This window comes from Danaus plexippus, chromosome 14 (genome assembly GCF_018135715.1).
Source record: "Danaus plexippus chromosome 14, MEX_DaPlex, whole genome shotgun sequence".
In the NCBI taxonomy this organism is placed as follows: Eukaryota; Metazoa; Arthropoda; class Insecta; order Lepidoptera; family Nymphalidae; genus Danaus; species Danaus plexippus.
In genome coordinates this window covers 4177009-4198045 of record NC_083546.1, presented here as the reverse complement: position 1 = coordinate 4198045, position 21037 = coordinate 4177009, and the positions used below count along the sequence as shown (strand labels likewise).

Genomic DNA, 21037 nt, shown 5'->3' with positions numbered 1-21037 from the left:
CAGTTGCTCTAAAACTTTCAAACTTTAAACATGTAAAGTAAAAGAAAATAACTGTGGATTGACGAAAAAGTTTTACTGATACTCGCAATAGAAATGGGAGACAAGATAAAATTGATATTGGCAAACCCTTTGGATTTAGTCGCTCTACCGTGCACACAATATGGAAAAACAAAGAAAAAATTCTCCAAGTTGAGGGCGAGGGAAAATCTTCCAATAAATTAAAGAGACCTAAATACGACAAGGAAATTTTAGATGCAGTGAGAAAAACTGTGAATCAAGAGCAAGGAGATAAGGAGGAGAGCTTGAGCCTCCGCCGAGCATTTAAGAATCTCGTGGAGCTGCAAAAATTATTTCCTTTATCAGCAAGATACTTAAATATCACAAGATATAAGTAAAATAAGTGAAAAAATACAACAAAATTACTGGTGCAGCAAAAGACGTCATCCAAAAATACGCACAAAAATACTATACGCAATAACCTTCACGTAACATTTTTTATGTACATACATAACTACGAACACTAGTCTGACATAAACTTTTTATCTTTTTAATTCAGATTTTTCTTCTCTTCATTTAACGACAACTCTATAACGCCATAAACTGCACAGTCCCTTCAGTGTCGTTATAAAAAGACACACTTTACACTGTATTTACACTGATGTAGATTAACAGCTAAAGTCCAACAACAAGGAATATGGGAAAAATTATTACAAACAAAATATGGTTGAAACGATTTATTACTTATTTTACATATACACCTTTAAGTGTAGGTGCCCTTACTGGTCCTTTGCCAGGGACTACTAATGGATTATCTTTGTAGCATGCAATGGCAGCATCATTAGTTTTTAAATCAGGTGCACAGGTTTCAAATATCTTTTTCTTAGGATTCAATTGGGGCTCTGGTTCTCGAGGGAAACCTTCACATGAGACAAGATCTCCTGGTACTGCATCAGATGGAGGAATTAAAACCTCAACCTTGTCTGGTGAAGATGCACACATAACCATTGCTTCTGATGTTACACCACGCATCTGAATGTAATAAATTAAGATTGTCATATACATTTTTTTACTACTACTCAGACAAAGTTACATTAAATTAAAACTTAGGATTATTAGAAATGACATAAAATACCTTACATATCTATTACTCTATGTTTAAACTTATATTGCATCTTACAAATTTCAAGTAGCATCATAATAACTTACCTTTACTGGTTTTAAATTGCAAAGCACCATTACAATTCTGTCCCTCATTTCATCAATTGGTACATGATTTACAAGGCCTGATACTACAGTCCGTGGATTATCTTCACCACAATCAATCTTTTCTACATACAATGAATCTGCATCAGGGTGTTTATTAATATCTATAATTTTACCAATGCGTAGGTCTAATTTTCTTATATCAATAATATCATCGCTCTTTACTGGAGGTTTCTTATCTTTCAGTTTCTTAGCACTATCCTTTTCTTTTTTTGGTGCAGGCTCATCTTTGATGGTTTGTTTTACAGGATCTAGTACTTGAACTGGATTTGGAGGTGTTTTCCCTGGCAATGAGTATTGCTTCTTTCCATGTAAAGTTTCTAATTTTATCAACTCTGCCTTGGCTTCGTCAATCTTTTTCAGAAGTGTTACATTTTCTTGTGAAAGTACTCTCAAAACTTCTTCTATTTTGATTTTTTTCACTTCTGCTAGCTAAAATAAATAAAGGTTTACACAAGAAAATACATGTTAGTTAAATAATTCATAACTGAGCTAAAAATACTTATAAGAATTTTACAATTTTAACCTTATTCTTTAACTCTTCTAAACATTTCTCAGCTTTTTCAGCGTTGTGAATAAGTTTTGTAACCACTGATTGAGACATATTCCTTGCAATTAACCGAAACGACATTAACAGAATCTCAAGTTACAATTTCTACTTTTTAAGGTGAAATTGTAAATGTTACAACTTACAACCCGACTATTAACATCATAGCATGTAAAAATTTAAATGTCATTATCAGATGTCAGTCTTCACAGTTCACAGACAATTAAGAAACGAATATATTTAACAAATTGAAATCAAATTATATACATTCCCTTGTACAGGTTACAAAATAATCACACATACACTTACCAAGTTTAGACAAAACTATTGTAAACATTTACATTATGAGAGAGACCATTAACGGATCTACATTCTTCAGTCTTCTAACGAATATTTGTTGTCAGATAATTTATCATGTTATAACTGGCGTTTCATTTGTTGCTTTTATATTTAAACTAAGTTAAGATACGTTTAAATCAATGTCTAAAGTAATAAGTTTGAATTAATAAATTAAATTAAAATAACAAGACAGATATTTTTTATAAACTAATCACATACTCTAGATACTTGAATAATTAATGAATTTTTTTTTAATTCTGCAAAGTAATATCTTTTGCTGGAACATAATTTTATAATATGATACTTATAACACAAATAAAAAAATAAAATTTTATACATGATTTATCTAAAAATATATTTATAGTATATCAACGTCTATAAAAACTATTATTTAAAAATTTTAATCTATTATTATTATTTTTTAATTCAAAAGATAGCGTAATAAATTATTTAACATTATAAATATTATCACATACTATTTTTCAAAATGAACTTTACGTGGCAAGGACTGAGAACTGGCAGCATCGAAATCAGGAAAAAAAAAATTAAACTATCATGGCTGTTGGAATGGCGTCATAAATAGTCTCTGACGTTGTTTATATTTGTGCAAAAATAATTTGAAGAGTGTTTTATTGTGTTTTAAATACCCGTTCATTAGAAATACAATGTGATTAATCTTTTAAATGGTTATATGGACAATCAAAGATAATGTTTTAAGAGTCTTGTAACGAAACAATGTCAAACAATACTGTCGGCTCGTCAGGGCATGCTCCCGGCAAAATACGTGGACCTGGAAGACCCCCTAAACGGACATGCACTTGGTGTGCTGAGAGTAAAACGCCTTTGAAGTATGTTTTGCCTACGGAAAATGGGAAAAAAGAATTTTGTTCAGAAACGTGTTTGTCAGAATTCCGACAAGCATATAGCAAAGGCGCTTGTCTTCACTGTGACAATGTTATACGCGGCAATGCTCCATCCAGTAGCAAAAATTTTTGTTCGACGTATTGTTTAAATAAATATCAAAAGAAAAATGAGAAGAGAACAACTTCGCCGCAATCAGGGAATGGAGCGAACGGTACCGAACCTCATCAGAACAATAATTCGACAGGATCGTTCTATGACATATACCAGTCGTTTGATTGGAATGAATATATGAAGGAAACTAATAGTGTTGCTGCACCCCAAGAGTGTTTTAAGCAAGCTCCAAATCCTCCAGTGAATGACTTTAAAGTTAATATGAAACTCGAAGCTTTGGACCCTCGTAATTTGACATCAACTTGCATTGCTACAGTTGTTGGTGTATTGGGTCCGAGATTGAGGCTTAGACTTGATGGCAGTGATAATAAAAATGATTTTTGGAGGCTTGTTGATGCTGGTGATATTCATCCTATAGGTTATTGTGAGAAAAATGATGGTATGTTGCAACCACCTCTTGGTTTTCGTATGAATGCCAGCAGTTGGCCTATGTTCTTGCTGAAAACATTAAATGGGGCGGAGATGGCTCCATCAAAGGTCTTTCAACCTGAACCACCTACTCCTAAATCAAATTTGTTTGTTGTTGGTCAAAAATTAGAAGCTGTTGATAAAAAAAATCCACAACTTATATGTTGTGCAACTGTTGGTGCCGTGAAAAATGATCAGATACATGTTACTTTTGATGGTTGGAGGGGGGCTTTTGATTACTGGTGTAAATATGACTCTCGAGACATATTTCCTGTTGGCTGGTGTGCAAGAGCAGGTCACTTATTACAGCCACCTGGTCAAAAAAGTGCTACAGCGCCTTCTAGGTACGATATTATATTTAAGTAAACAAAGATTATCCAGATATTAAATAAATCTGAACTCAATGAGCTCACCGCTATAGTTCTCATATTATCAAAATTGCACTGACATTTCAAATATAAGACAATATAATTTTACCTGTTTCATATTTATAAAACGTGATTTTGAATAACAAAAAACTTAAAATGATGTTAAAAAGCACACAATGTTTAAGTTCATATTATTTTAATTAAAATTTCAGATTTAAATTGCGTCCCAGTGGTATTCCTAATCCAGCTTTACCAGAAGGGGGATCAACTGGTACAGGCAATGCAAATGGAGCTAACACTGTAACTCCATTAGCAAATGTTGTTTTACGTATCCGTAATAGTTGTTCTGGAGGGAATGCCGCCTTACCATCCTCCATCACCGGTGTCGGTGCTTCAGGTGTAGCTGAAAACCTAGTTAAAGAGTTACTTGTTACATATACAGATCCTCAAAAACTTACAAGGGCAATACTTACTGCATCAAATAGCTATTCAAATAATACTAATGTACAGGTATGTGTACACTTCATACTTAATATATGTGAATACTTCATGGTTTTCCATTAAATAGTTATACATGGTAATAAAATTTATATTTTTAATAAACACGATTAATCTTTTAAGCTATTCCCATTACTCCTGGTGTAAAAATAAGATTTTGTATGATAGATTATAAATCAATTGTGATTCATATCATATAAATAATTTAATTATTACAGGTATCAGTTGGCAATAAGAATTACCCAGTTAAAGTGCCTCAGGAATTATCAACCGAAGACCTAAAGAATTGGTTAAAATTAGTGTGTAATGGTATAGGGTGCTGTGTGGGAATGATAGAAATAGATACAGGTGAAGCCGCAGGACGGCCTTGTACACTGTGTGGTGAATCTACCTCAAATACTGTCACATCTGCAGTTAAAAGACCGAAAAGTGTAAGTAAATGTTAATGTTACTTGGATAATAGAAGTGGATGATATAACATTATTAATTCATTTCAATATCATGTGTTTGGTATCAGAGTAATTAATCAAAGTAAGGGTTTCAAGTTGTACCAGTTAGAAAGTTTGCTCTTTGTGTGTTTTTAATATAGGTCTTTGTCATTAAAATATTATTATACCATCATATTCACTAGTGGAAGTTGTGAAGACATAATAATCATACTCTTCTTTTTTTATTTTCAATTATTTTCTTTTATTATATAAATTTTATTTCTAAAATGTTACAAGGGAGTGAGAAAAAAACACGACACTTTGGAGGGGACACTAACTCAAGTTAAACTAACTAAAGACTAAAGTAACTAACTAACTAAAGTTCACCAATTTTTAAAATATAGTAGTCTGAATTTTTTGACACTAAGGAAAAACAAAAAATAATTTATAAAACATTTTACACTTACACAATTAATTGACACAATCAGGATTTTTTACAGCTAGTTTTTTTTTGTTTCGTAGCAACATGGTTAAGAATTATTTTTTTTACATCATAAAAATATTTTAAAACATTAAGTATGTTTTATTCAACAATTTTTTTTTGATTTGTTAAAGTAATTACTTTTCACCATTTCCCCATATTGTGGCTTAAATAAACATTATGTGGTATTAGTGAAATGACAAATTTCATTGTTTTAAAAACTTATGACTTAAATAAATACAACCCCTATTTTTCAGGAGTCTCCAACTCCATGCACTAATGGCGATTCCGGTTGTAAGCTGGCTCGTGTGTCTCCTGAACGTCCTGAGCCGGCGTCATCGACAACGTGTGCCCCCCCTCCCCCTGCCCCCGCCGCCGCCCCCGCCGACTGGTCCGTGGAGGATGTCATCGGATTTATCGCTGCAGCTGACCAAGCTCTTGCCGCCCATGCTGATCTATTCAGGAAGCATGTGAGTCTTGCTTGTATTTAATTAACAACGTATTGAAGGAAGATTTATGTATAGGTGCCAATTTTTATTAGAATGATGGAAATGTTGATACTTATTCTGGGACTTTTACAGCCACTAAATGCAACTGAATTGAATAATTCAACCCGCGTAGTTTTAAGATCGGGGTCGGGATCGAGATAAAAGGTAGCCTATGTTCGTCTCCAGAATTTCATCTATTTCTATATCGAAATTCATCAAAATCGGTTCAGTGGTTTGGGCATGAGAAGGTAGCAGACAGGCTGAATAGTAACTCGCATTTATAATATTAGTAGGGATTATAATTTGTAATCGGTACAATTTTTTTTTTACCACTATAAGGCCAAATGGTAAACTTATTGGCCATGTTGTTTATAGGTAATTTAGTAGACATCTATTGGAAATTAAATGAGCAATTAGTGATTATTTTAATGAGCATTAAATATTCTCAACTTTTATCAAATTTCTTTGATATATCTGAATCTGTGTAAGATTTAAACTGCTTCTTAAATTTTAATACAGTTTTGTTTATTTATTAATTTTTTCAAATCATGTTTATTATTAGAATATAGTGATGTATTAGTGTTTTGAAAGTTATAGTTAAGTTAAGCTACAAAGGGCACTAAATTATTCTCATTTGTTAGAGTTTAATTAATATTTTCCAACAAATTTGTATTTGTAAATACTAACTGTTCAACATTGTTGTCAACTTATAAAAATAATAGTAATACTTAACTGATCTGAACTGATAACATCCATGATTTTGTGGACAAAGCACCATTAAGGTGCAAAATTATTTCAATAATAATATTATCATTATTTTTTATTTCAGGAAATAGATGGCAAGGCGCTCTTGTTATTGAATTCTGACATGATGATGAAATACATGGGTCTGAAACTTGGTCCCGCCTTAAAAATATGCAATTTGGTATCTAAAATAAAAAATCGTCGACATTATAGCACCTAGCTTATGTAGAATCGGCTTCACTCTCTTGAAGTCGAACCTATTATGGATTTTTTAGCTTTGGCTTATAGTATTCCTATTTTTGCATTTTCACTTAACACTATACATTGCAAGCTTTCGTTATTAGATATTGAATCTCACCAGACTTTGATCACATTAGGAACACAAAGGAGATACAAAAGTACAAAATTTGATATGTAATAAGGGTGTTGATCTGTGAGGTCATTCTGCATATTAATTTGCTTATAGTGCTTCAACTAAGATTATTTCATAAAAGTATTGGAGAGAAACTGTTTTGGTATAAAATATTTTTTCTGTTCACCTATTGTTATAATAACTAGTAATATTTAATGCTGTTTGGATTTTCAAATGTAATTACTATTTCCTGTAAGATAAATTATAGAATAGTCATGTAAATAAGTATTTCCATTGAGTGAACATGCATTTAATGTAGTTTGTACTCATAATGCAGTATATCATATATAATTAAGTCTTGAGAGTTGTTAAACATTTCACTTTATTATTTGTTATTTCTTATGTACATATTTTAATGAATTGGCTAGTCGTTTACAGAATAATGCTAAACTTTGATGCTTGATACATAAGCCCACACAGTTATTTTTATTTATTTTAACAATAATTCTTTGTATAAAACAATTTACATGTAATGTTTGGTCACACATGAGGTTTAATTCATTAGCTGTGTCGACATTTGTATCAATAAACAAATAGAAAATTTAGTATATGAACAGAAATTTTATTGTAGATTAGGTCTAGTGCCTTTCAATAATTAGAAGTACTTCCCTGCCGCGTAAAGTCCAAATACATAACTCCAATGACATGTCTACTTAATATAAATAACTGTTTAATATACATTTTTTATATTTACAAACTGTGAATATATACGATTTACAGTTTTATATAAGGAATATCTCGTTTCGCCGCCAAGTGCCCGTGTCAGCATTCTGTATTATTAGTGATGTTCCTTGTTTATCGATGATTAATATATTGACTTCTCACATATGTTTTTATATCATTTAATATAATTGGATATAATTTTGCCATTGGAAGGGTTATTGTAACAATCTAATGTTTCATGTGATATCTCACTGTTATTTGTTATAGTGATATAGAAATAAAAAATATATATATAAATAAAATTATGTTGCTATGTAAATTTAGTGTTATTTTAAGTTGATGCATGACAACTACTATGTGTAGAGACGTTTATATCAAATCCATGTTGCCTTTATTGTTGCTGTAAATATATTATATGTGATTTGGATGTAAGGTTACTTTAGTGGGTTTAATTAGTTAGGATATTTAGAGCACACGGATTTTTGAGTTTTAATTTCGTGGTATTATTAAAATGCACTTAATAATTTAGTATGTTCCTTTGATTTTCAGCTTTTTATTTGATTAATTTAAACATATTAATTATAAATAAAAATGTTTTATTTTTTTTTATAAAGAAAGATAGTGTATGTAGCAATAAATATTGTGGTATATAATATTGTATGTATTTATTGTTCCAGAGAATATAATAATAAAATTGTATGAGTCTGTATATAATATATAGAATAAAAGTGAAAATACTATCACTTTACAAAGCTATTATTTTATTACGGTAGAATTTTTAATAATTTTAATATGTACATAGCTGAATAATTCGAGACAGATGTGTATAAATAAAATAAAGTCAAATAGAAAATGCGTTGTGTTATTTAAAATTGTAGGTTAGAGATAATTCAAATATCCATTATTATGACCAATTCATACATTTGTAGGAGAATTCGTTATAATTAAGTAAAAAATTTGTGATAGATGTCCAGTTTTTTAAGCCGTTAGAAATTGACCATATAAAGGATGGTCTTGTAAACTTAAATAGTCACAAATATTTTATTACTTAATACTTAAAATGTTTTCTTAAACTCAAAATTCATTCTTCTTTTCGTTAAAAAATATCAAAGTAACTGATTAATTTTGATATGATATTACGATCAACAATTTTATGTAGTTTGTCTATGATGTAGTAGTGTATTTTATTAATTGAACTTAGACATATTAAAATACATTCTCTTAAAAATATCCATATCTCCGAATGCTTTTTTTTGTTTGCTTCAAATCACCCTTTCGGCCTCTGGCAGGAATTTAATACGAGCGTTTCCAATTGTATGGATATATCTGACAGGATACTTTATACCTTCCTACTATCTCATAGTTAGGCACACTTATATGCTACTATTTGTGGATGTCATTTATGAGGGATTTAATGTTATATGATATAAAAAAATATGGTCTCCTATATCCTAGTTATTGAAAGGAAATAATTATCGGTAATAAACTTAATAAAATTTTATTATTTGCAAGCTCTTGCATCGTCTCCACAGCGAGGTAATTATTTCACTACTCCAATTGAGACAGGATTATCCTATTCTAGCGTAGATCGTTTTTTATTTGAATCTATTCAAGAGAATCCAAGGAACAGGCTCATTCACACTTCTGTACCTTGTATTGAGAGACTGCACCACGAAAAGAGATATAAAACTTAATATTTTTATAGTTTTAGTAGTTTTTTTTTCCTAAATTAGATGGGCTTTAAATTTTTTGCATCTGTTACTTAATTCACTCTGCGATAACATGACCAAATTACGTTAAAAAAAATTTGACACCAGATGGCGCTGGTCCAAATTCATGCAATAAGTTTAATATGTAGCCTCTATTTCAAAATCTCAAATTCTTTTACATGTTTAGGCACTGATACATAACTTATGTACTCAACTATATTAAAATAAATGGTTTTTACTAAATACATGTTTATGTTTATACGATACGTATGAAAATAACAAATTCTTTGTAATTATTGTCTCTGATCTGTCTGTCAATTTGATTGTTTCGGTTACTTCATGAAACGACTGGATCTATTTTGACTTGGCTTTACACTGTTTTATAAGTAAGGAGTGGCACTTTATTTGACACAGTAGACAATTTATTTGTCACTAATATATACACATCACAGAACGGTGCGGAGAGTAAACATTTTTTTTTTACAATCTTGTAAATTATGCTACTAATGTTTTAACTGTCTTTCTTTTTTTTTTTTAACTAAATAGTCAACTGAATGTTAGACACGCAGCCGACGTCTGAAACAAATGCTTGAATTTTATCACACAACAATTGTTTCATCTTTCATTACTGAACATCAACTAAAGCAATAGTATGAAAAAAAAAACAGTTAAAATAATATAAGTATATAGGAATTACTTCACTTAAATGACGATCCCGTACAACCAAAAAAAAATTTAATCAATTAAATTCTCGCTAAAATGTTAAATGATTTAGAATCTTGATTAGGTATATTATATACTTCCCGGTTATGACAGTTAATGGTATATTTTTGGTAGAAGTAGGTACAAATTACAATATAAATGTCTTTTTATTTAAATATAAAATAAACAATTCGGATTTATTTTATGTAAATTATATATTAATCATACTTTTAAGTATTTTAAACTGAACTCATTTACTTTTACATCGTTATATTCCTATAGAATTTATGTGTCGTGAATCATGGAAACTAATGGAATAATTGTATTAATTATTGAATTACATCATTGATCACTTATATTTTTTACTGTGTTCAATGCCTTTTCACTATTCAAACCATAAAAACATACGTTTTCACGTACGTACCTACATAACTATATACAGATTAAACCTCTAATACCTGTCTTTTAGTGTTAGGGTTTCATTAAAGTAAATATGTAATTCCTAACTTAAACATATAAATAACAGCTTTATTAATATCTATTTAATTTTTTAAGTAAATAAATGTACCTATATAATATTATATTGTTATTAGTATGTTGTACACTTAAATTTAAATATTTTTTTGCTTAGGTACTTCCTCCATTTAATATATTCTTTTTCATGTCACGGGAATAGATATCGCAAAGAGAAATTCATTCACTGTATACTCTATTGAGTTTTAAATTTACTTCATATTTATAGGTATATGTAGAGCATAAATAAATAAATTTTTAATTATGAGCGTGTTAAAATTGTTACAAACTATTCCATTGAAACTTCCCTATGACTAAACCAATAGTCTTTTCTTATTATCATTATCAATGTCCTTGATCTATTTGGACGGGATAGGGGATAGGATATAACATCCGTGTTTCAGTTTGATGTTTTTTTTTGATAATGGTCCTCTAGTTTCAGATCGTGTCAGTCTTGGTTTGATTGCTCAATTAAGCAGATATCTACGACACGGATATCCGTAATTTTCTTGGATAGTCACGTCATTAGTAAGATAATAGTGGACAGGACATGACAAACGATATTCTGATATAGTCCTTATGACATATAGGGATGCGATACTCATATATATTTGGATAATGGAATAAGAAGTCCCCTTTATTCGACTTAAAATAATAAATTATATAACATGCCAAAGATGTAAATAAAAAATCAATATTTAAATGAAAATATAAAATAAAATTACACATGTAAAAACTTACCTCGCCATAGATTAAATCTTTTTAGAGTTTCGATTTGAGATCTACAGAAGAAATTTCTAAATTGACAGTTTTAATTTGAAAAGTTTTGCTTAAAATATTCATAGCGCGTTGATGCAAATTCACAGGAATGAATGAAAGGAATAAATTATTCGTTGGTAAGTTTGAAAACATGATATCAAAGTTCGAAATAATCCAAACGAAATATTTAGGCATTTCTTCTTGAACTCAAAGATCAGATTGGTAGTGGTAAAGTTATTTAATTGTAAAGTAATAAATAATTTACACGTAACTAAATAAAGTACTATCATCATCATATAAGGTTTCTTCGTTACTGTTAGTTGAAAACTATGTTTTGCTAAATAAGTTATACTTTGATAGACCCAATAATATAATATACTTATGAACATATCGACGTATGAAATAGGGCCGTTTTCCACGAATTTCATAATCTCACAATGGTTTTTTGTGAAGAAATACGAAAAATAAATAAAATTATAAATGGTGTCTGTTGTTAATTCATCACAGTCCCTATTCTTTGTCTTATTAAAAATATATACACCTACGTTCATAATGGTTACAACTATTAATGAATAAATCTAAGGTTTGTTAGGAATTCAAATGTTTAAGAATTTGTTCTACAAAATAAAAATAAAACTACTTAGGCAACAGACATGATAAACATCTTACAGAGGTTTTTAAAAGTTTGAAGTTGATATGCATATTCTATTGTTCGAGAGTACTTTTATCATATTTTATTTCAATATGAAAGTTGTAACTGCGAAGCAAATCCCAAATATGACACTTTTGGGTGCATTGCATTAAAAATCATACTTTAGATTTATTTATAAAATTATATAATATAAGTAATAATAAACGTAATATCTGATTATTTGTGTCTTTTTAGGTTCACAACCAAATCAAAACATACCAAAGCCGGATATTATAGACACTGCAATAGGATCATTTGGGAAATTTCATTATTTTTTATATTTTCTAGTAATTTTAACAAAGTATTTTATTGCATTTCACCAAATGGCAATAATATTTTTGGCTCCAAAAACGGGATATACTTGTGAAGGATCGCAAATTAAGGGAACTTGCCCTTGTGACAAACCAGTATATAACACTTCGGTATTCACAAATACAATTATAATGCAATGGCATCTAATATGCAAAGATAAATGGTTGGCGAGCTTATCGCAAACATTGTTTCAATTAGGAACATTAATAGGCAGCTTACTCTTCGGGATGTCTTCTGATAGGTACGTTTACGTTACTATGACTTTTTAGTAACGTTTTCTTTGTATCAAAATAAATGTAGAGATTTTATCTTTAATCAAATACATTGCTATAGACGAGAGTGTCTTCGTTAAAACTCGAGTGTTCCGTTTCTAAAACAGCTTTTGATGACCTCTCTTCTTTTAAAACTGTTATTTATTCAGTCAGAAATTTTCTGTAATTTAATCTGCTATATTGAACGAAACAGTATCTCGATATTTTTCTTTGACTGTGTCGTCACAAATTCACATCTAATTTACATTGTTTATTCACATAAATACGGCTACACATACGATAAATATTTTAACGATATTTCTTTTTTCCGTTATAGATTTGGAAGAAGAAAACCGATGTTATGTGCAGTCATATTACAAATTGTGACCGGAGTAGCCGCTGCCTTTGCACCCAGCTACGGATTATTCACCTTTATTCGTTTACTTATTGGAATGTCAGTTGGAGGAACAATGGTCATAGGATTCGTCATTATGATGGAATATGTAGGGACGAAATGTAGAGTTACTGTTTCATCTCTTTATCATGTACCTTTCAATATGGGTCATATGTTGCTACCAATTTTTGGATACTTTTTCAGAGATTATGCAAATTTCCAAATGGCAATATCTATACCATCTGTTATTCTTTTGTTGTATTTTTGTTTATTACCAGAGACAGCAAGATGGTTAGTAGCTGCAAAACATACAGAAGAGGCTATTCAACTTTTGGAACGTATCGCGAAAATGTAAGTACATGTGTATATACATTTTCATATTTTACTTTTACGACCTATCACTATTTTAAGATTACAGCAAAGTTAAGATAATATTTAAGTTAAAATTAAAATTAGACGACGGAATGAAAAAATTCCGGAGGTTGCATGTTGGACTGTTGGAACTCTGCTCGAGTTGACGATTTTTCATTATATTTTATAATTTACATTTTAACTTAAATAAAGAGATTAAGTTTTTGTTCGCAGAAATAACCGACCAACAGAAAATATTCGAAAGGATATAGAATCCTATCAACAACAATTAGAGAACAATAAACTCAAGAAGGGAACTCTATTAGATCTCTTCCGCACTCCAAATCTAAGAAAGAATATATTGGCTATGTCTTTTAACTGGATTACATGCAGTTTTTGTTTCTACGGTGTTTCTCAATACGTCGGACAGTTGAGTGGAAATATCTTTTTTAATGTAGCAGCAAGTGCTGGCGTTACGTTAACTGGAACACTTTTGTCCATACCTTTGATAAGTTTTTTTGGAAGAAGGATATTATTAATAGTGCTTAATTTTATTTGTGCACTTTGCTTGTTACTTTTAGCAGTACTTCCTGACAGTATATTTTCAGTCTTTTTTGCCACTTTTGGTGTTGTCATCAGTTTTGTAGCTTTTGTATTAGTTTATTTGTATTGTACCGAACTATTTCCTACCGTTGTCCGTAATGCTGCTATAGGATTTTCATCAATGATGGCGAGAATTGGTGCAATGATGGCACCTTTCGTTCTAGATCTCGATGATACCGCTATTTGGCTGCCACCATTAGTATTTGCTCTATTCCCACTTCTGGCTTCCGTGATAGCATTTTTACTTCCAGAAACTAAAAATCACGAGCTATTGACTACAATTGAGGAAGGAGAAAGTTTTGGTAAAAAAGTACAATTTTCAGCGAGCAATACAAATACCTGAGACTGTCAAGTTATAAATAATATTTGTACATAATACTGATATTTTAGATAAATTATTGATAGAAATTAATAAGCTGTACCTATAATATATATACGAGTACTTCTATATATATATTAAAAGTTGTTTCTTAAGTGTGTTTTGATATTTTGGACCTATTATTAAAAATATACAGAAAGACTCAAAAAATGTAAAAAGGATTAATTAATCATCAAGGTGTTGTGAAAAAAAACTATGATATGGGTCATAATTCATGTAAATAGATAGTTTTATAATAAATAAAAAAATGTTTTTACCAGAAAAGGGATAACGCCTGTCGAAAACATTTCCAGAAGAAATATGAGACAGGAACGTTTTAAATAAATTGTTAAAAAAAAATGTTTGGTATATACTAACTTAAAATAAAAGTAAATAACTAAAGTAAATATTTACGTTAGTTTTGTGTTAAGATATATTGTTAATTAACATTTTTTATTAATAAATCAAAGTTTTACTTAATCTTAAAATTTTATGTCCTGATTTGATGTTGACAAAAATTCGTTGCTCATAACTATCCTGTTTTTATTTATTCATAAATATCTTTAAGTAACTCACTAGATAATGTGTCGTATAATAACAACATATTCTATCTTCTTGTCCTCAAATGGCAAAAAAATATAGACATATATTTGTTGAAAATATTAATGCTGAAATGTGAACCAAACCGTGCCATTGCTCAGTAAGGAAGACAAACAAATTGTGAATAAGAAATCTATTCGCTCTATTTACTCAGATAATAACCCATTAATACTTACTTGTAGAGTACAGATACTCAGAAAATTAGAATTCTACTATATAAAACCTGTTGCTATGAAAAAACTAGAAATCCCGCTGATACATGTCAATACTTGAAACAAAAATGTAGGTGTATTTAAAGATTTTTTTAAGGAAACTCAAGAATAATTATCAATAACTTGGTGTTCAATTAAACGAGCATGATCTGGAAAACAATTTAAGATTAGTTCCATAATGTGACGCTTCTTTTAGAACATTACACTATGGAAGAATGTTATCACTCCTGCTGTCAACGACCAATAAAGTGGATCCGAAACATGTCTACTACTGATGGAGTTAAGTTATGAGATATATTTGAAGTAGACACTAAGGATATCTAGATATCAAGAGCACTCCAATAAGTGTTAAGACCCATTTTATTGAATTTATAAAAAATAACTTAGATTGCATTTAAAATTTTAGACTTAAGGATTATTGCTTTTGTACCTGAATTTATCTTTATCAAATTAAATGGTGACATCATCGAAACGTGTAAACATTTGCACCTTATCTGGTTAGTTATGTCTTTACTATTCTTCTTACATTGCTTAATGCTTTTCCTAAGTAATTGGTGTTGGCACAATATGTACTTTTCTACCATATCCTTCCATCAACCGTCATATGAAAATTCACGTTGGTCTTGTACGTATCATTCCTTATATAATTCATCCACACTTTTCTTGGCCTTCCTCTTCGCTTCTATCCATTTATAACCTACTGTTATTTTCTGGGGCCGCCTTCACATCGCGGTACTCTAAGTTCTTTGAGAAGATTTTTGATCAGGAAGCAGTCTGAGACTTTGAAAAATGAATAGTGAAACATTATTTTTTATATAATGATTATATATAACTCAGTTTTATATTCTCTTGAAAAATTTTATTCTTCATAATCAAAATAGTATTTTGTTGAAAATATATTTTGTTAAAACTTTTCACCTTAATATGTTTGCATATTACACCTATAGGCATATTACTCAAAGTTAAAATGATAATCTGATTCAATATTTATTATTAAAATATATTAACATCTATTACATACAACATTCTCATGGTATTCTAAATATGCAATATACCCTATAGATGATTAACAAAAAAAGTGGTTAATAAATTTCTGAGCAATTCATCACATGCATAAGAGTTACAAAAGCTCAGTAATAAGTTAAAATTAAACAATAAAAAACAGCATAAAAGTCCCAACAACGGGCATGCAATTAAGACAACATACATTAAAAAATTATCGTAATAAAACTTTAATAGAAAAAAACTTAAAAATTGCAATTATAGTAAAATTTTTCTTACACTACGACCATATTATCTTACAGTAAATTACGTAACAGAACCCAATCTCGATGAAGCAAAGTTTCTAGAATCTGATTTTACGAATTGTCCCATGCACTTGCAACTAGACTAGATGTTTTACATTTTAATTTAAATAAAACTAGTGAAACCTGTTACCATACTTATATCTTATATTAAAAATGATTTTTTGAAACGAATAAGTTACAAGTTAGATTTCAATAAATTGTAAACAATAAAAGAACTTGCTCGATATGATAAATAAAAGTGTCAGATAAGATAAGATTTAAGAAAAATGAATGTCAGGTGAAATTGATATGTTTAAGGCAAAAGAATAGCTTGTAGTTGATAAAGCGATATTTAGATTATACGTATTATTATAACTATAAAGACTAGAGTCTATATTCAATAGTTTTTAAATGTGCATGAAATAACTTTCAATAATAATTATTGATTGATTATTTTCTCAAAGTAATTAAATTTAATTAAACTAACTAAATTTACCGTAATATATTATGTATTATGATTCGAATTATTTTCTTTACTTTATAATAGTAAAAAATACAATATAATTAAAAATGTTTTTTTTTCCAACTTTATTAAATGTTAGTGTACTCTGGGATCTGTATGCTACATGGAAACATTCTTCAATGTTTACGGTAAATTGTATTTTGTTGCGTAAAAATAATTTAAATATTTTTTATTATGTTTAGTCTTTTACTATTGTTTATTATTATACTGTACTGGGGATAAAAATTTCTTTAATTACGCATTTATTCTAAGATTCAAATTTTAGAACTCTGTTACAACTTAAAAAAAATGTAAATACCTATGACTGGATCTTAGATAATAAGTTGAACATATCATTTCAATATTCATTAGAAAAATCGTCACACTTATAGGGTTATCGACAAATTATTGAATGAAAGAATAAGGGTTCATGAATAAAAAAAAAAACATTACTAATAACGCACAGCATCCTCATCACAATAAATAGAAATAAATAAAAATAATTTAAAGAAGAAGTAGGCAGTTACGTAACATATAAAATCAATTTTTTTTTTAAGTTTCAAAACTTTGACCGATCCAAAACACCAAGGCTAAGAGAAATTTTGCAATCATATAAGTAAGATGAATTGAGTGTGCCTTCGAAATAATAATGTACTATTTACTTTTAATTTTAATAGAAATTCACTTATTTTTATTAAAGCAACTACTTTATATAGATTTGTAAAAGTATTTATATCAAAAATATATACAAGGATTATCACAGACATTTCAATTAATAGAAGTCGGTACATGATCGGTATTTAAATACTTGATAATGTTTGAATAAATTCTTAAATCACATCACGTCTCTACAAAACTGAATGATAATATGTTTTTGTAAAATATATCTTTTGTAAAAATTTGATCGTTTCCTTATAGAGATTTATTGTAGCATATCGAGATATACTTAATACTACATATATTAGTAAAAGTGGGATCAGTAAAGTAATAGATGTCCTTTATTGTTCACGCCACTTTTATAGAAATTAACAAAATAAAAATTAAAAATAATAAAATTCTGAACACTACAAAAGCGGTCCTATGGTCTATATTCAAGATCTTTCTTTAGACATTTATTTAGAGAGCAATAAACTCTAGAAGATCTTTTCCGCACTCAAAATCTAAGAAAAAATATATTGGCCATAGCCAAGTCATATTTCTTTATTGGCTAATGTACAGTAATTGCTTCTACGGTGTTTTTCAATATGTCGGACAATTGAGTAGAAATATCTTTTTAAACGTAGCAGTTCAAGCGTTACTCTAGTTGGAATCGTTGCTGCTACACCTTTGATGAAAGTACAGCAACAGCACCGCAGGAGGACTATATTAATCGTGTTTAATTTTATATGTGCATTACGTTTGTTAATATTATCATTATTTCCTGATAGTTCATTTTCATTTTGTTTTTTTGCGATTATTGGAGTGGTGGCTATTTTTATAATTTTTATATTGATTTCTTTGTATGGATCCGCACTATTTCTTTCAGTTGTTACATATTTCGTAATGCTACAATAGGATTTTCCTTCATGATGGCGAGAATTGATTCGATGATAGCACCATTCATAGTAGATCTGCGGGATATCGCTATTTGGCTGCCTCAGATAGTTCTTGCAATACTCCCTTTCGCTGCATCCTTAATGCTTTTCTTTCCTTTTGGAAGAAGAAAAGATTTCTTATTCCTGAAGAAAAAGGTAAAGAACTAAATAATAAAATAGAGGAGCGAGAAAGATTCGGTAAAAGTAACAAAATTAATATTTTTTTTGTTAAAAAATATTTTAAATTAATTTTCACAATTAGTAATTTGATTTCCTTAACTTATGGAATTGATAGTTTTAAATGTCATTGTTTGTAATGTTAAAAATAAGTACAGTTTTTATTTCATAGAGGTCTGCTTTAAAAAATGTGTAACGTTTTAGATTAAAAGAGATGGCCTTCAATTTCTTGGAAATAAAGAAGATAACCGAAATATAGCTACCAATCCAGTGTTATTTATTTGCTTCGTAAACATATATTATTAATATTTCAAGGATTTTCATTAAAATAGTATCGAAGTGAGAAGACAAACTAAATGATTAGAATATTTTTTTAAATGAGTGAAGCCAACGCATCATCATCATCATCATCAGCCTATAGGAGCCCACATACTAATAATATAATGTAGGTTTCAGTACAGGTGTCTTTATATTTTAAATTTGACATAATTTTATACTTTATAAAAAAATACATTGTAGTACTTATCAATATTGCGTCAAGTTGATTTGAAATCATCTAAAATTCAAGGGATATTTTTCTAACATTTCACTTCTACATTATTAAAAATAAGTTTGGACCAATCGCAATGTGATAAAGCATTAAGATAAATAAATTTTAATCATCACATAATAATCCTCGGCTTTTATTATTGAGACAACCTTCCAAAGACCTTTTGTTTAAAACACCTAAATTTACTAGCAAACACATGAGACTAAATAAAAACTCTGCTATATGTTATTTGTACAATATTAAATATCAATTAGACTATCTGTATTATTACTTTGATATTTAAGGAAGTTCAAAACAAAAACTGAGAGACATTTAAATGAAACTAGTATTTTTCGGATAAAATACGCGTTGTACATCTTTAGCTCAATCAAAAATTTAAATCTAATAATACGTATAAATAGAATCTGTTTTTAAGTAACAGGAAACTAAATGAAACCAATATTTTTCGGATATACTACGCGTGCTTTATTTTTGTAAAAAACTACATACTCCCGACGTTTCGGTTACTTTTCAGCAGCTGTGATCACGGGCAGACGAGGTTTTTACAAAAATAAATCACGCGTAGTTTATCCGAAAAATACTAGTTTCATTTAAATGAATAAAACTCGCGAAAATCTTAGATAGCAAGAAAATTTAAAAAAAAACCCTCACAGTATATACAGTCGCATTATTCTATATCTGCAGCAATGTTCGGCTATTAATTATCATAGTGTCACATCAGTTTCACTAAATATTTTAATAAATTTTACTTTGTTATGGAAATATTATTTAGACTAATATATCCCTTCTCGTATGTCAAAAGACGAGAAATTCCTACATGTCACGGTCAAGGAAGGCTTCGCTTGGTAGGTATAAAAAACCAAAGTGATATTTTTGATTTCTGAAGTTGAAGTATGGAATTAAAACTGTCCAGTGTTCTCTGTCGCATAAACTTGCCAAGAAATGAAATTGAAAAAAAAAGATGAAAAGATATTTTCATAAAGTTCACGGAAGCGGTTTTTGTAAACTTATCAAATATTTGTTTTTCAGGATTCCGTTTTACTGTTTTAGCGATATAATTTTATTGATAATACGCATAAGTTGCAAATATAAAAAAAATGCTTGGAATATAAGAACGGAAAATTTATATAAGCTAAGAGCTATTTTTCTTATTAATGTTAATAGAACAGTTTTCGAACAAAAATTGCGGTGCAATATATGAATACTGTTTTCTCTGTACGAACTCAGTTTAAATTTGAAAAGTAATTTATTGTTATTAGGCCTTTATTATGAACTGATTGATTTTTTCTTAGGGACTAGGTATACTCAGTCTGCAACTCAAAATAGAAAAGTTCGGAGAAGGGCACTCGACGAAACAACAATAATAAAATGAAATGGAAGATATTCGGATGGTCTACTACCAAAAAAGACTACTCTTTTTATGGATTTACAAGTTCAATGTTTATTATTTTTTATTGCCTTTTACAATTGAATATTCACAAACTTGTTTAATACTTTATAAAGGTGAACCTTGAAACTTAAGTCATTACAATTAACAATCACGATTTAATAATAAATAAAATGTTACAAATTTCGACGAAGGTTGGATGAGTCGTGGACTGTTTGTGCTCGTACTATTGTTGACTAATCTTTTGTAATATTGGAACTAATAGAATCACTTGTAGGCAATTCTGGAAGAATCAGGTTTGGACACGTTTCATAATAAGTCATACCAATTTTGTAGTTCATAACATCCAATAGAATTTCGATTCTGAGGACCACCTTTTAGTTACACTTGTATATGTTCCATTATTTTAATAACTAAATATTTAAGAAAATT

General features: G+C 29.2%; 3 protein-coding genes across 3 annotated transcripts; 2 read left to right on the top strand and 1 right to left on the bottom strand.

The window, feature by feature from the left end:
• Positions 1-719: 719 nt before the first annotated feature.
• On the bottom strand, positions 720-1997 carry LOC116769702 (aminoacyl tRNA synthase complex-interacting multifunctional protein 1). The gene is made up of 3 exons (XM_032660880.2): positions 1790-1997; positions 1207-1695; positions 720-1029 (listed from the first exon to the last, which is right to left on the bottom strand). The coding sequence occupies exons 1-3, from the start codon at positions 1892-1894 to the stop codon at positions 742-744; spliced, it is 882 nt and encodes a 293-aa protein (XP_032516771.2). The 5' UTR covers positions 1895-1997; the 3' UTR covers positions 720-741.
• A 674-nt stretch (positions 1998-2671) lies between these two features.
• LOC116769788 (polycomb protein Scm) lies at positions 2672-8527 on the top strand. The gene is made up of 5 exons (XM_061522557.1): positions 2672-3936; positions 4173-4470; positions 4677-4889; positions 5625-5837; positions 6685-8527. The coding sequence occupies exons 1-5, from the start codon at positions 2885-2887 to the stop codon at positions 6817-6819; spliced, it is 1911 nt and encodes a 636-aa protein (XP_061378541.1). The 5' UTR covers positions 2672-2884; the 3' UTR covers positions 6820-8527.
• A 2807-nt stretch (positions 8528-11334) lies between these two features.
• On the top strand, positions 11335-14689 carry LOC116769540 (organic cation transporter-like protein). Its single transcript, XM_032660672.2, has 4 exons — positions 11335-11494; positions 12244-12601; positions 12949-13356; positions 13591-14689. Exons 1-4 carry the CDS (start codon positions 11467-11469, stop codon positions 14300-14302), a joined length of 1506 nt encoding a protein of 501 aa, XP_032516563.2. The 5' UTR covers positions 11335-11466; the 3' UTR covers positions 14303-14689.
• Positions 14690-21037: the final 6348 nt, after the last annotated feature.

Coding starts and splice junctions, on each gene's coding strand:
- LOC116769702 (XM_032660880.2), bottom strand. CDS start 1,894: ATGTCGTTTCGGTTAATTGCAAGGAATATGTCTCAATCAGTGGTTACA. Junction 1,696..1,789: donor TAGAAGAGTTAAAGAATAAG/GTTAAAATTGTA, acceptor TATTTATTTTAG/CTAGCAGAAGTGAAAAAAAT. Junction 1,030..1,206: donor GCAATTTAAAACCAGTAAAG/GTAAGTTATTAT, acceptor TATTACATTCAG/ATGCGTGGTGTAACATCAGA.
- LOC116769788 (XM_061522557.1), top strand. CDS start 2,885: ATGTCAAACAATACTGTCGGCTCGTCAGGGCATGCTCCCGGCAAAATA. Junction 4,890..5,624: donor CAGTTAAAAGACCGAAAAGT/GTAAGTAAATGT, acceptor CCTATTTTTCAG/GAGTCTCCAACTCCATGCAC. Junction 5,838..6,684: donor CTGATCTATTCAGGAAGCAT/GTGAGTCTTGCT, acceptor TTTTTATTTCAG/GAAATAGATGGCAAGGCGCT.
- LOC116769540 (XM_032660672.2), top strand. CDS start 11,467: ATGAATGAAAGGAATAAATTATTCGTTG. Junction 11,495..12,243: donor AAGGAATAAATTATTCGTTG/GTAAGTTTGAAA, acceptor GTGTCTTTTTAG/GTTCACAACCAAATCAAAAC. Junction 12,602..12,948: donor TTCGGGATGTCTTCTGATAG/GTACGTTTACGT, acceptor TTTCCGTTATAG/ATTTGGAAGAAGAAAACCGA.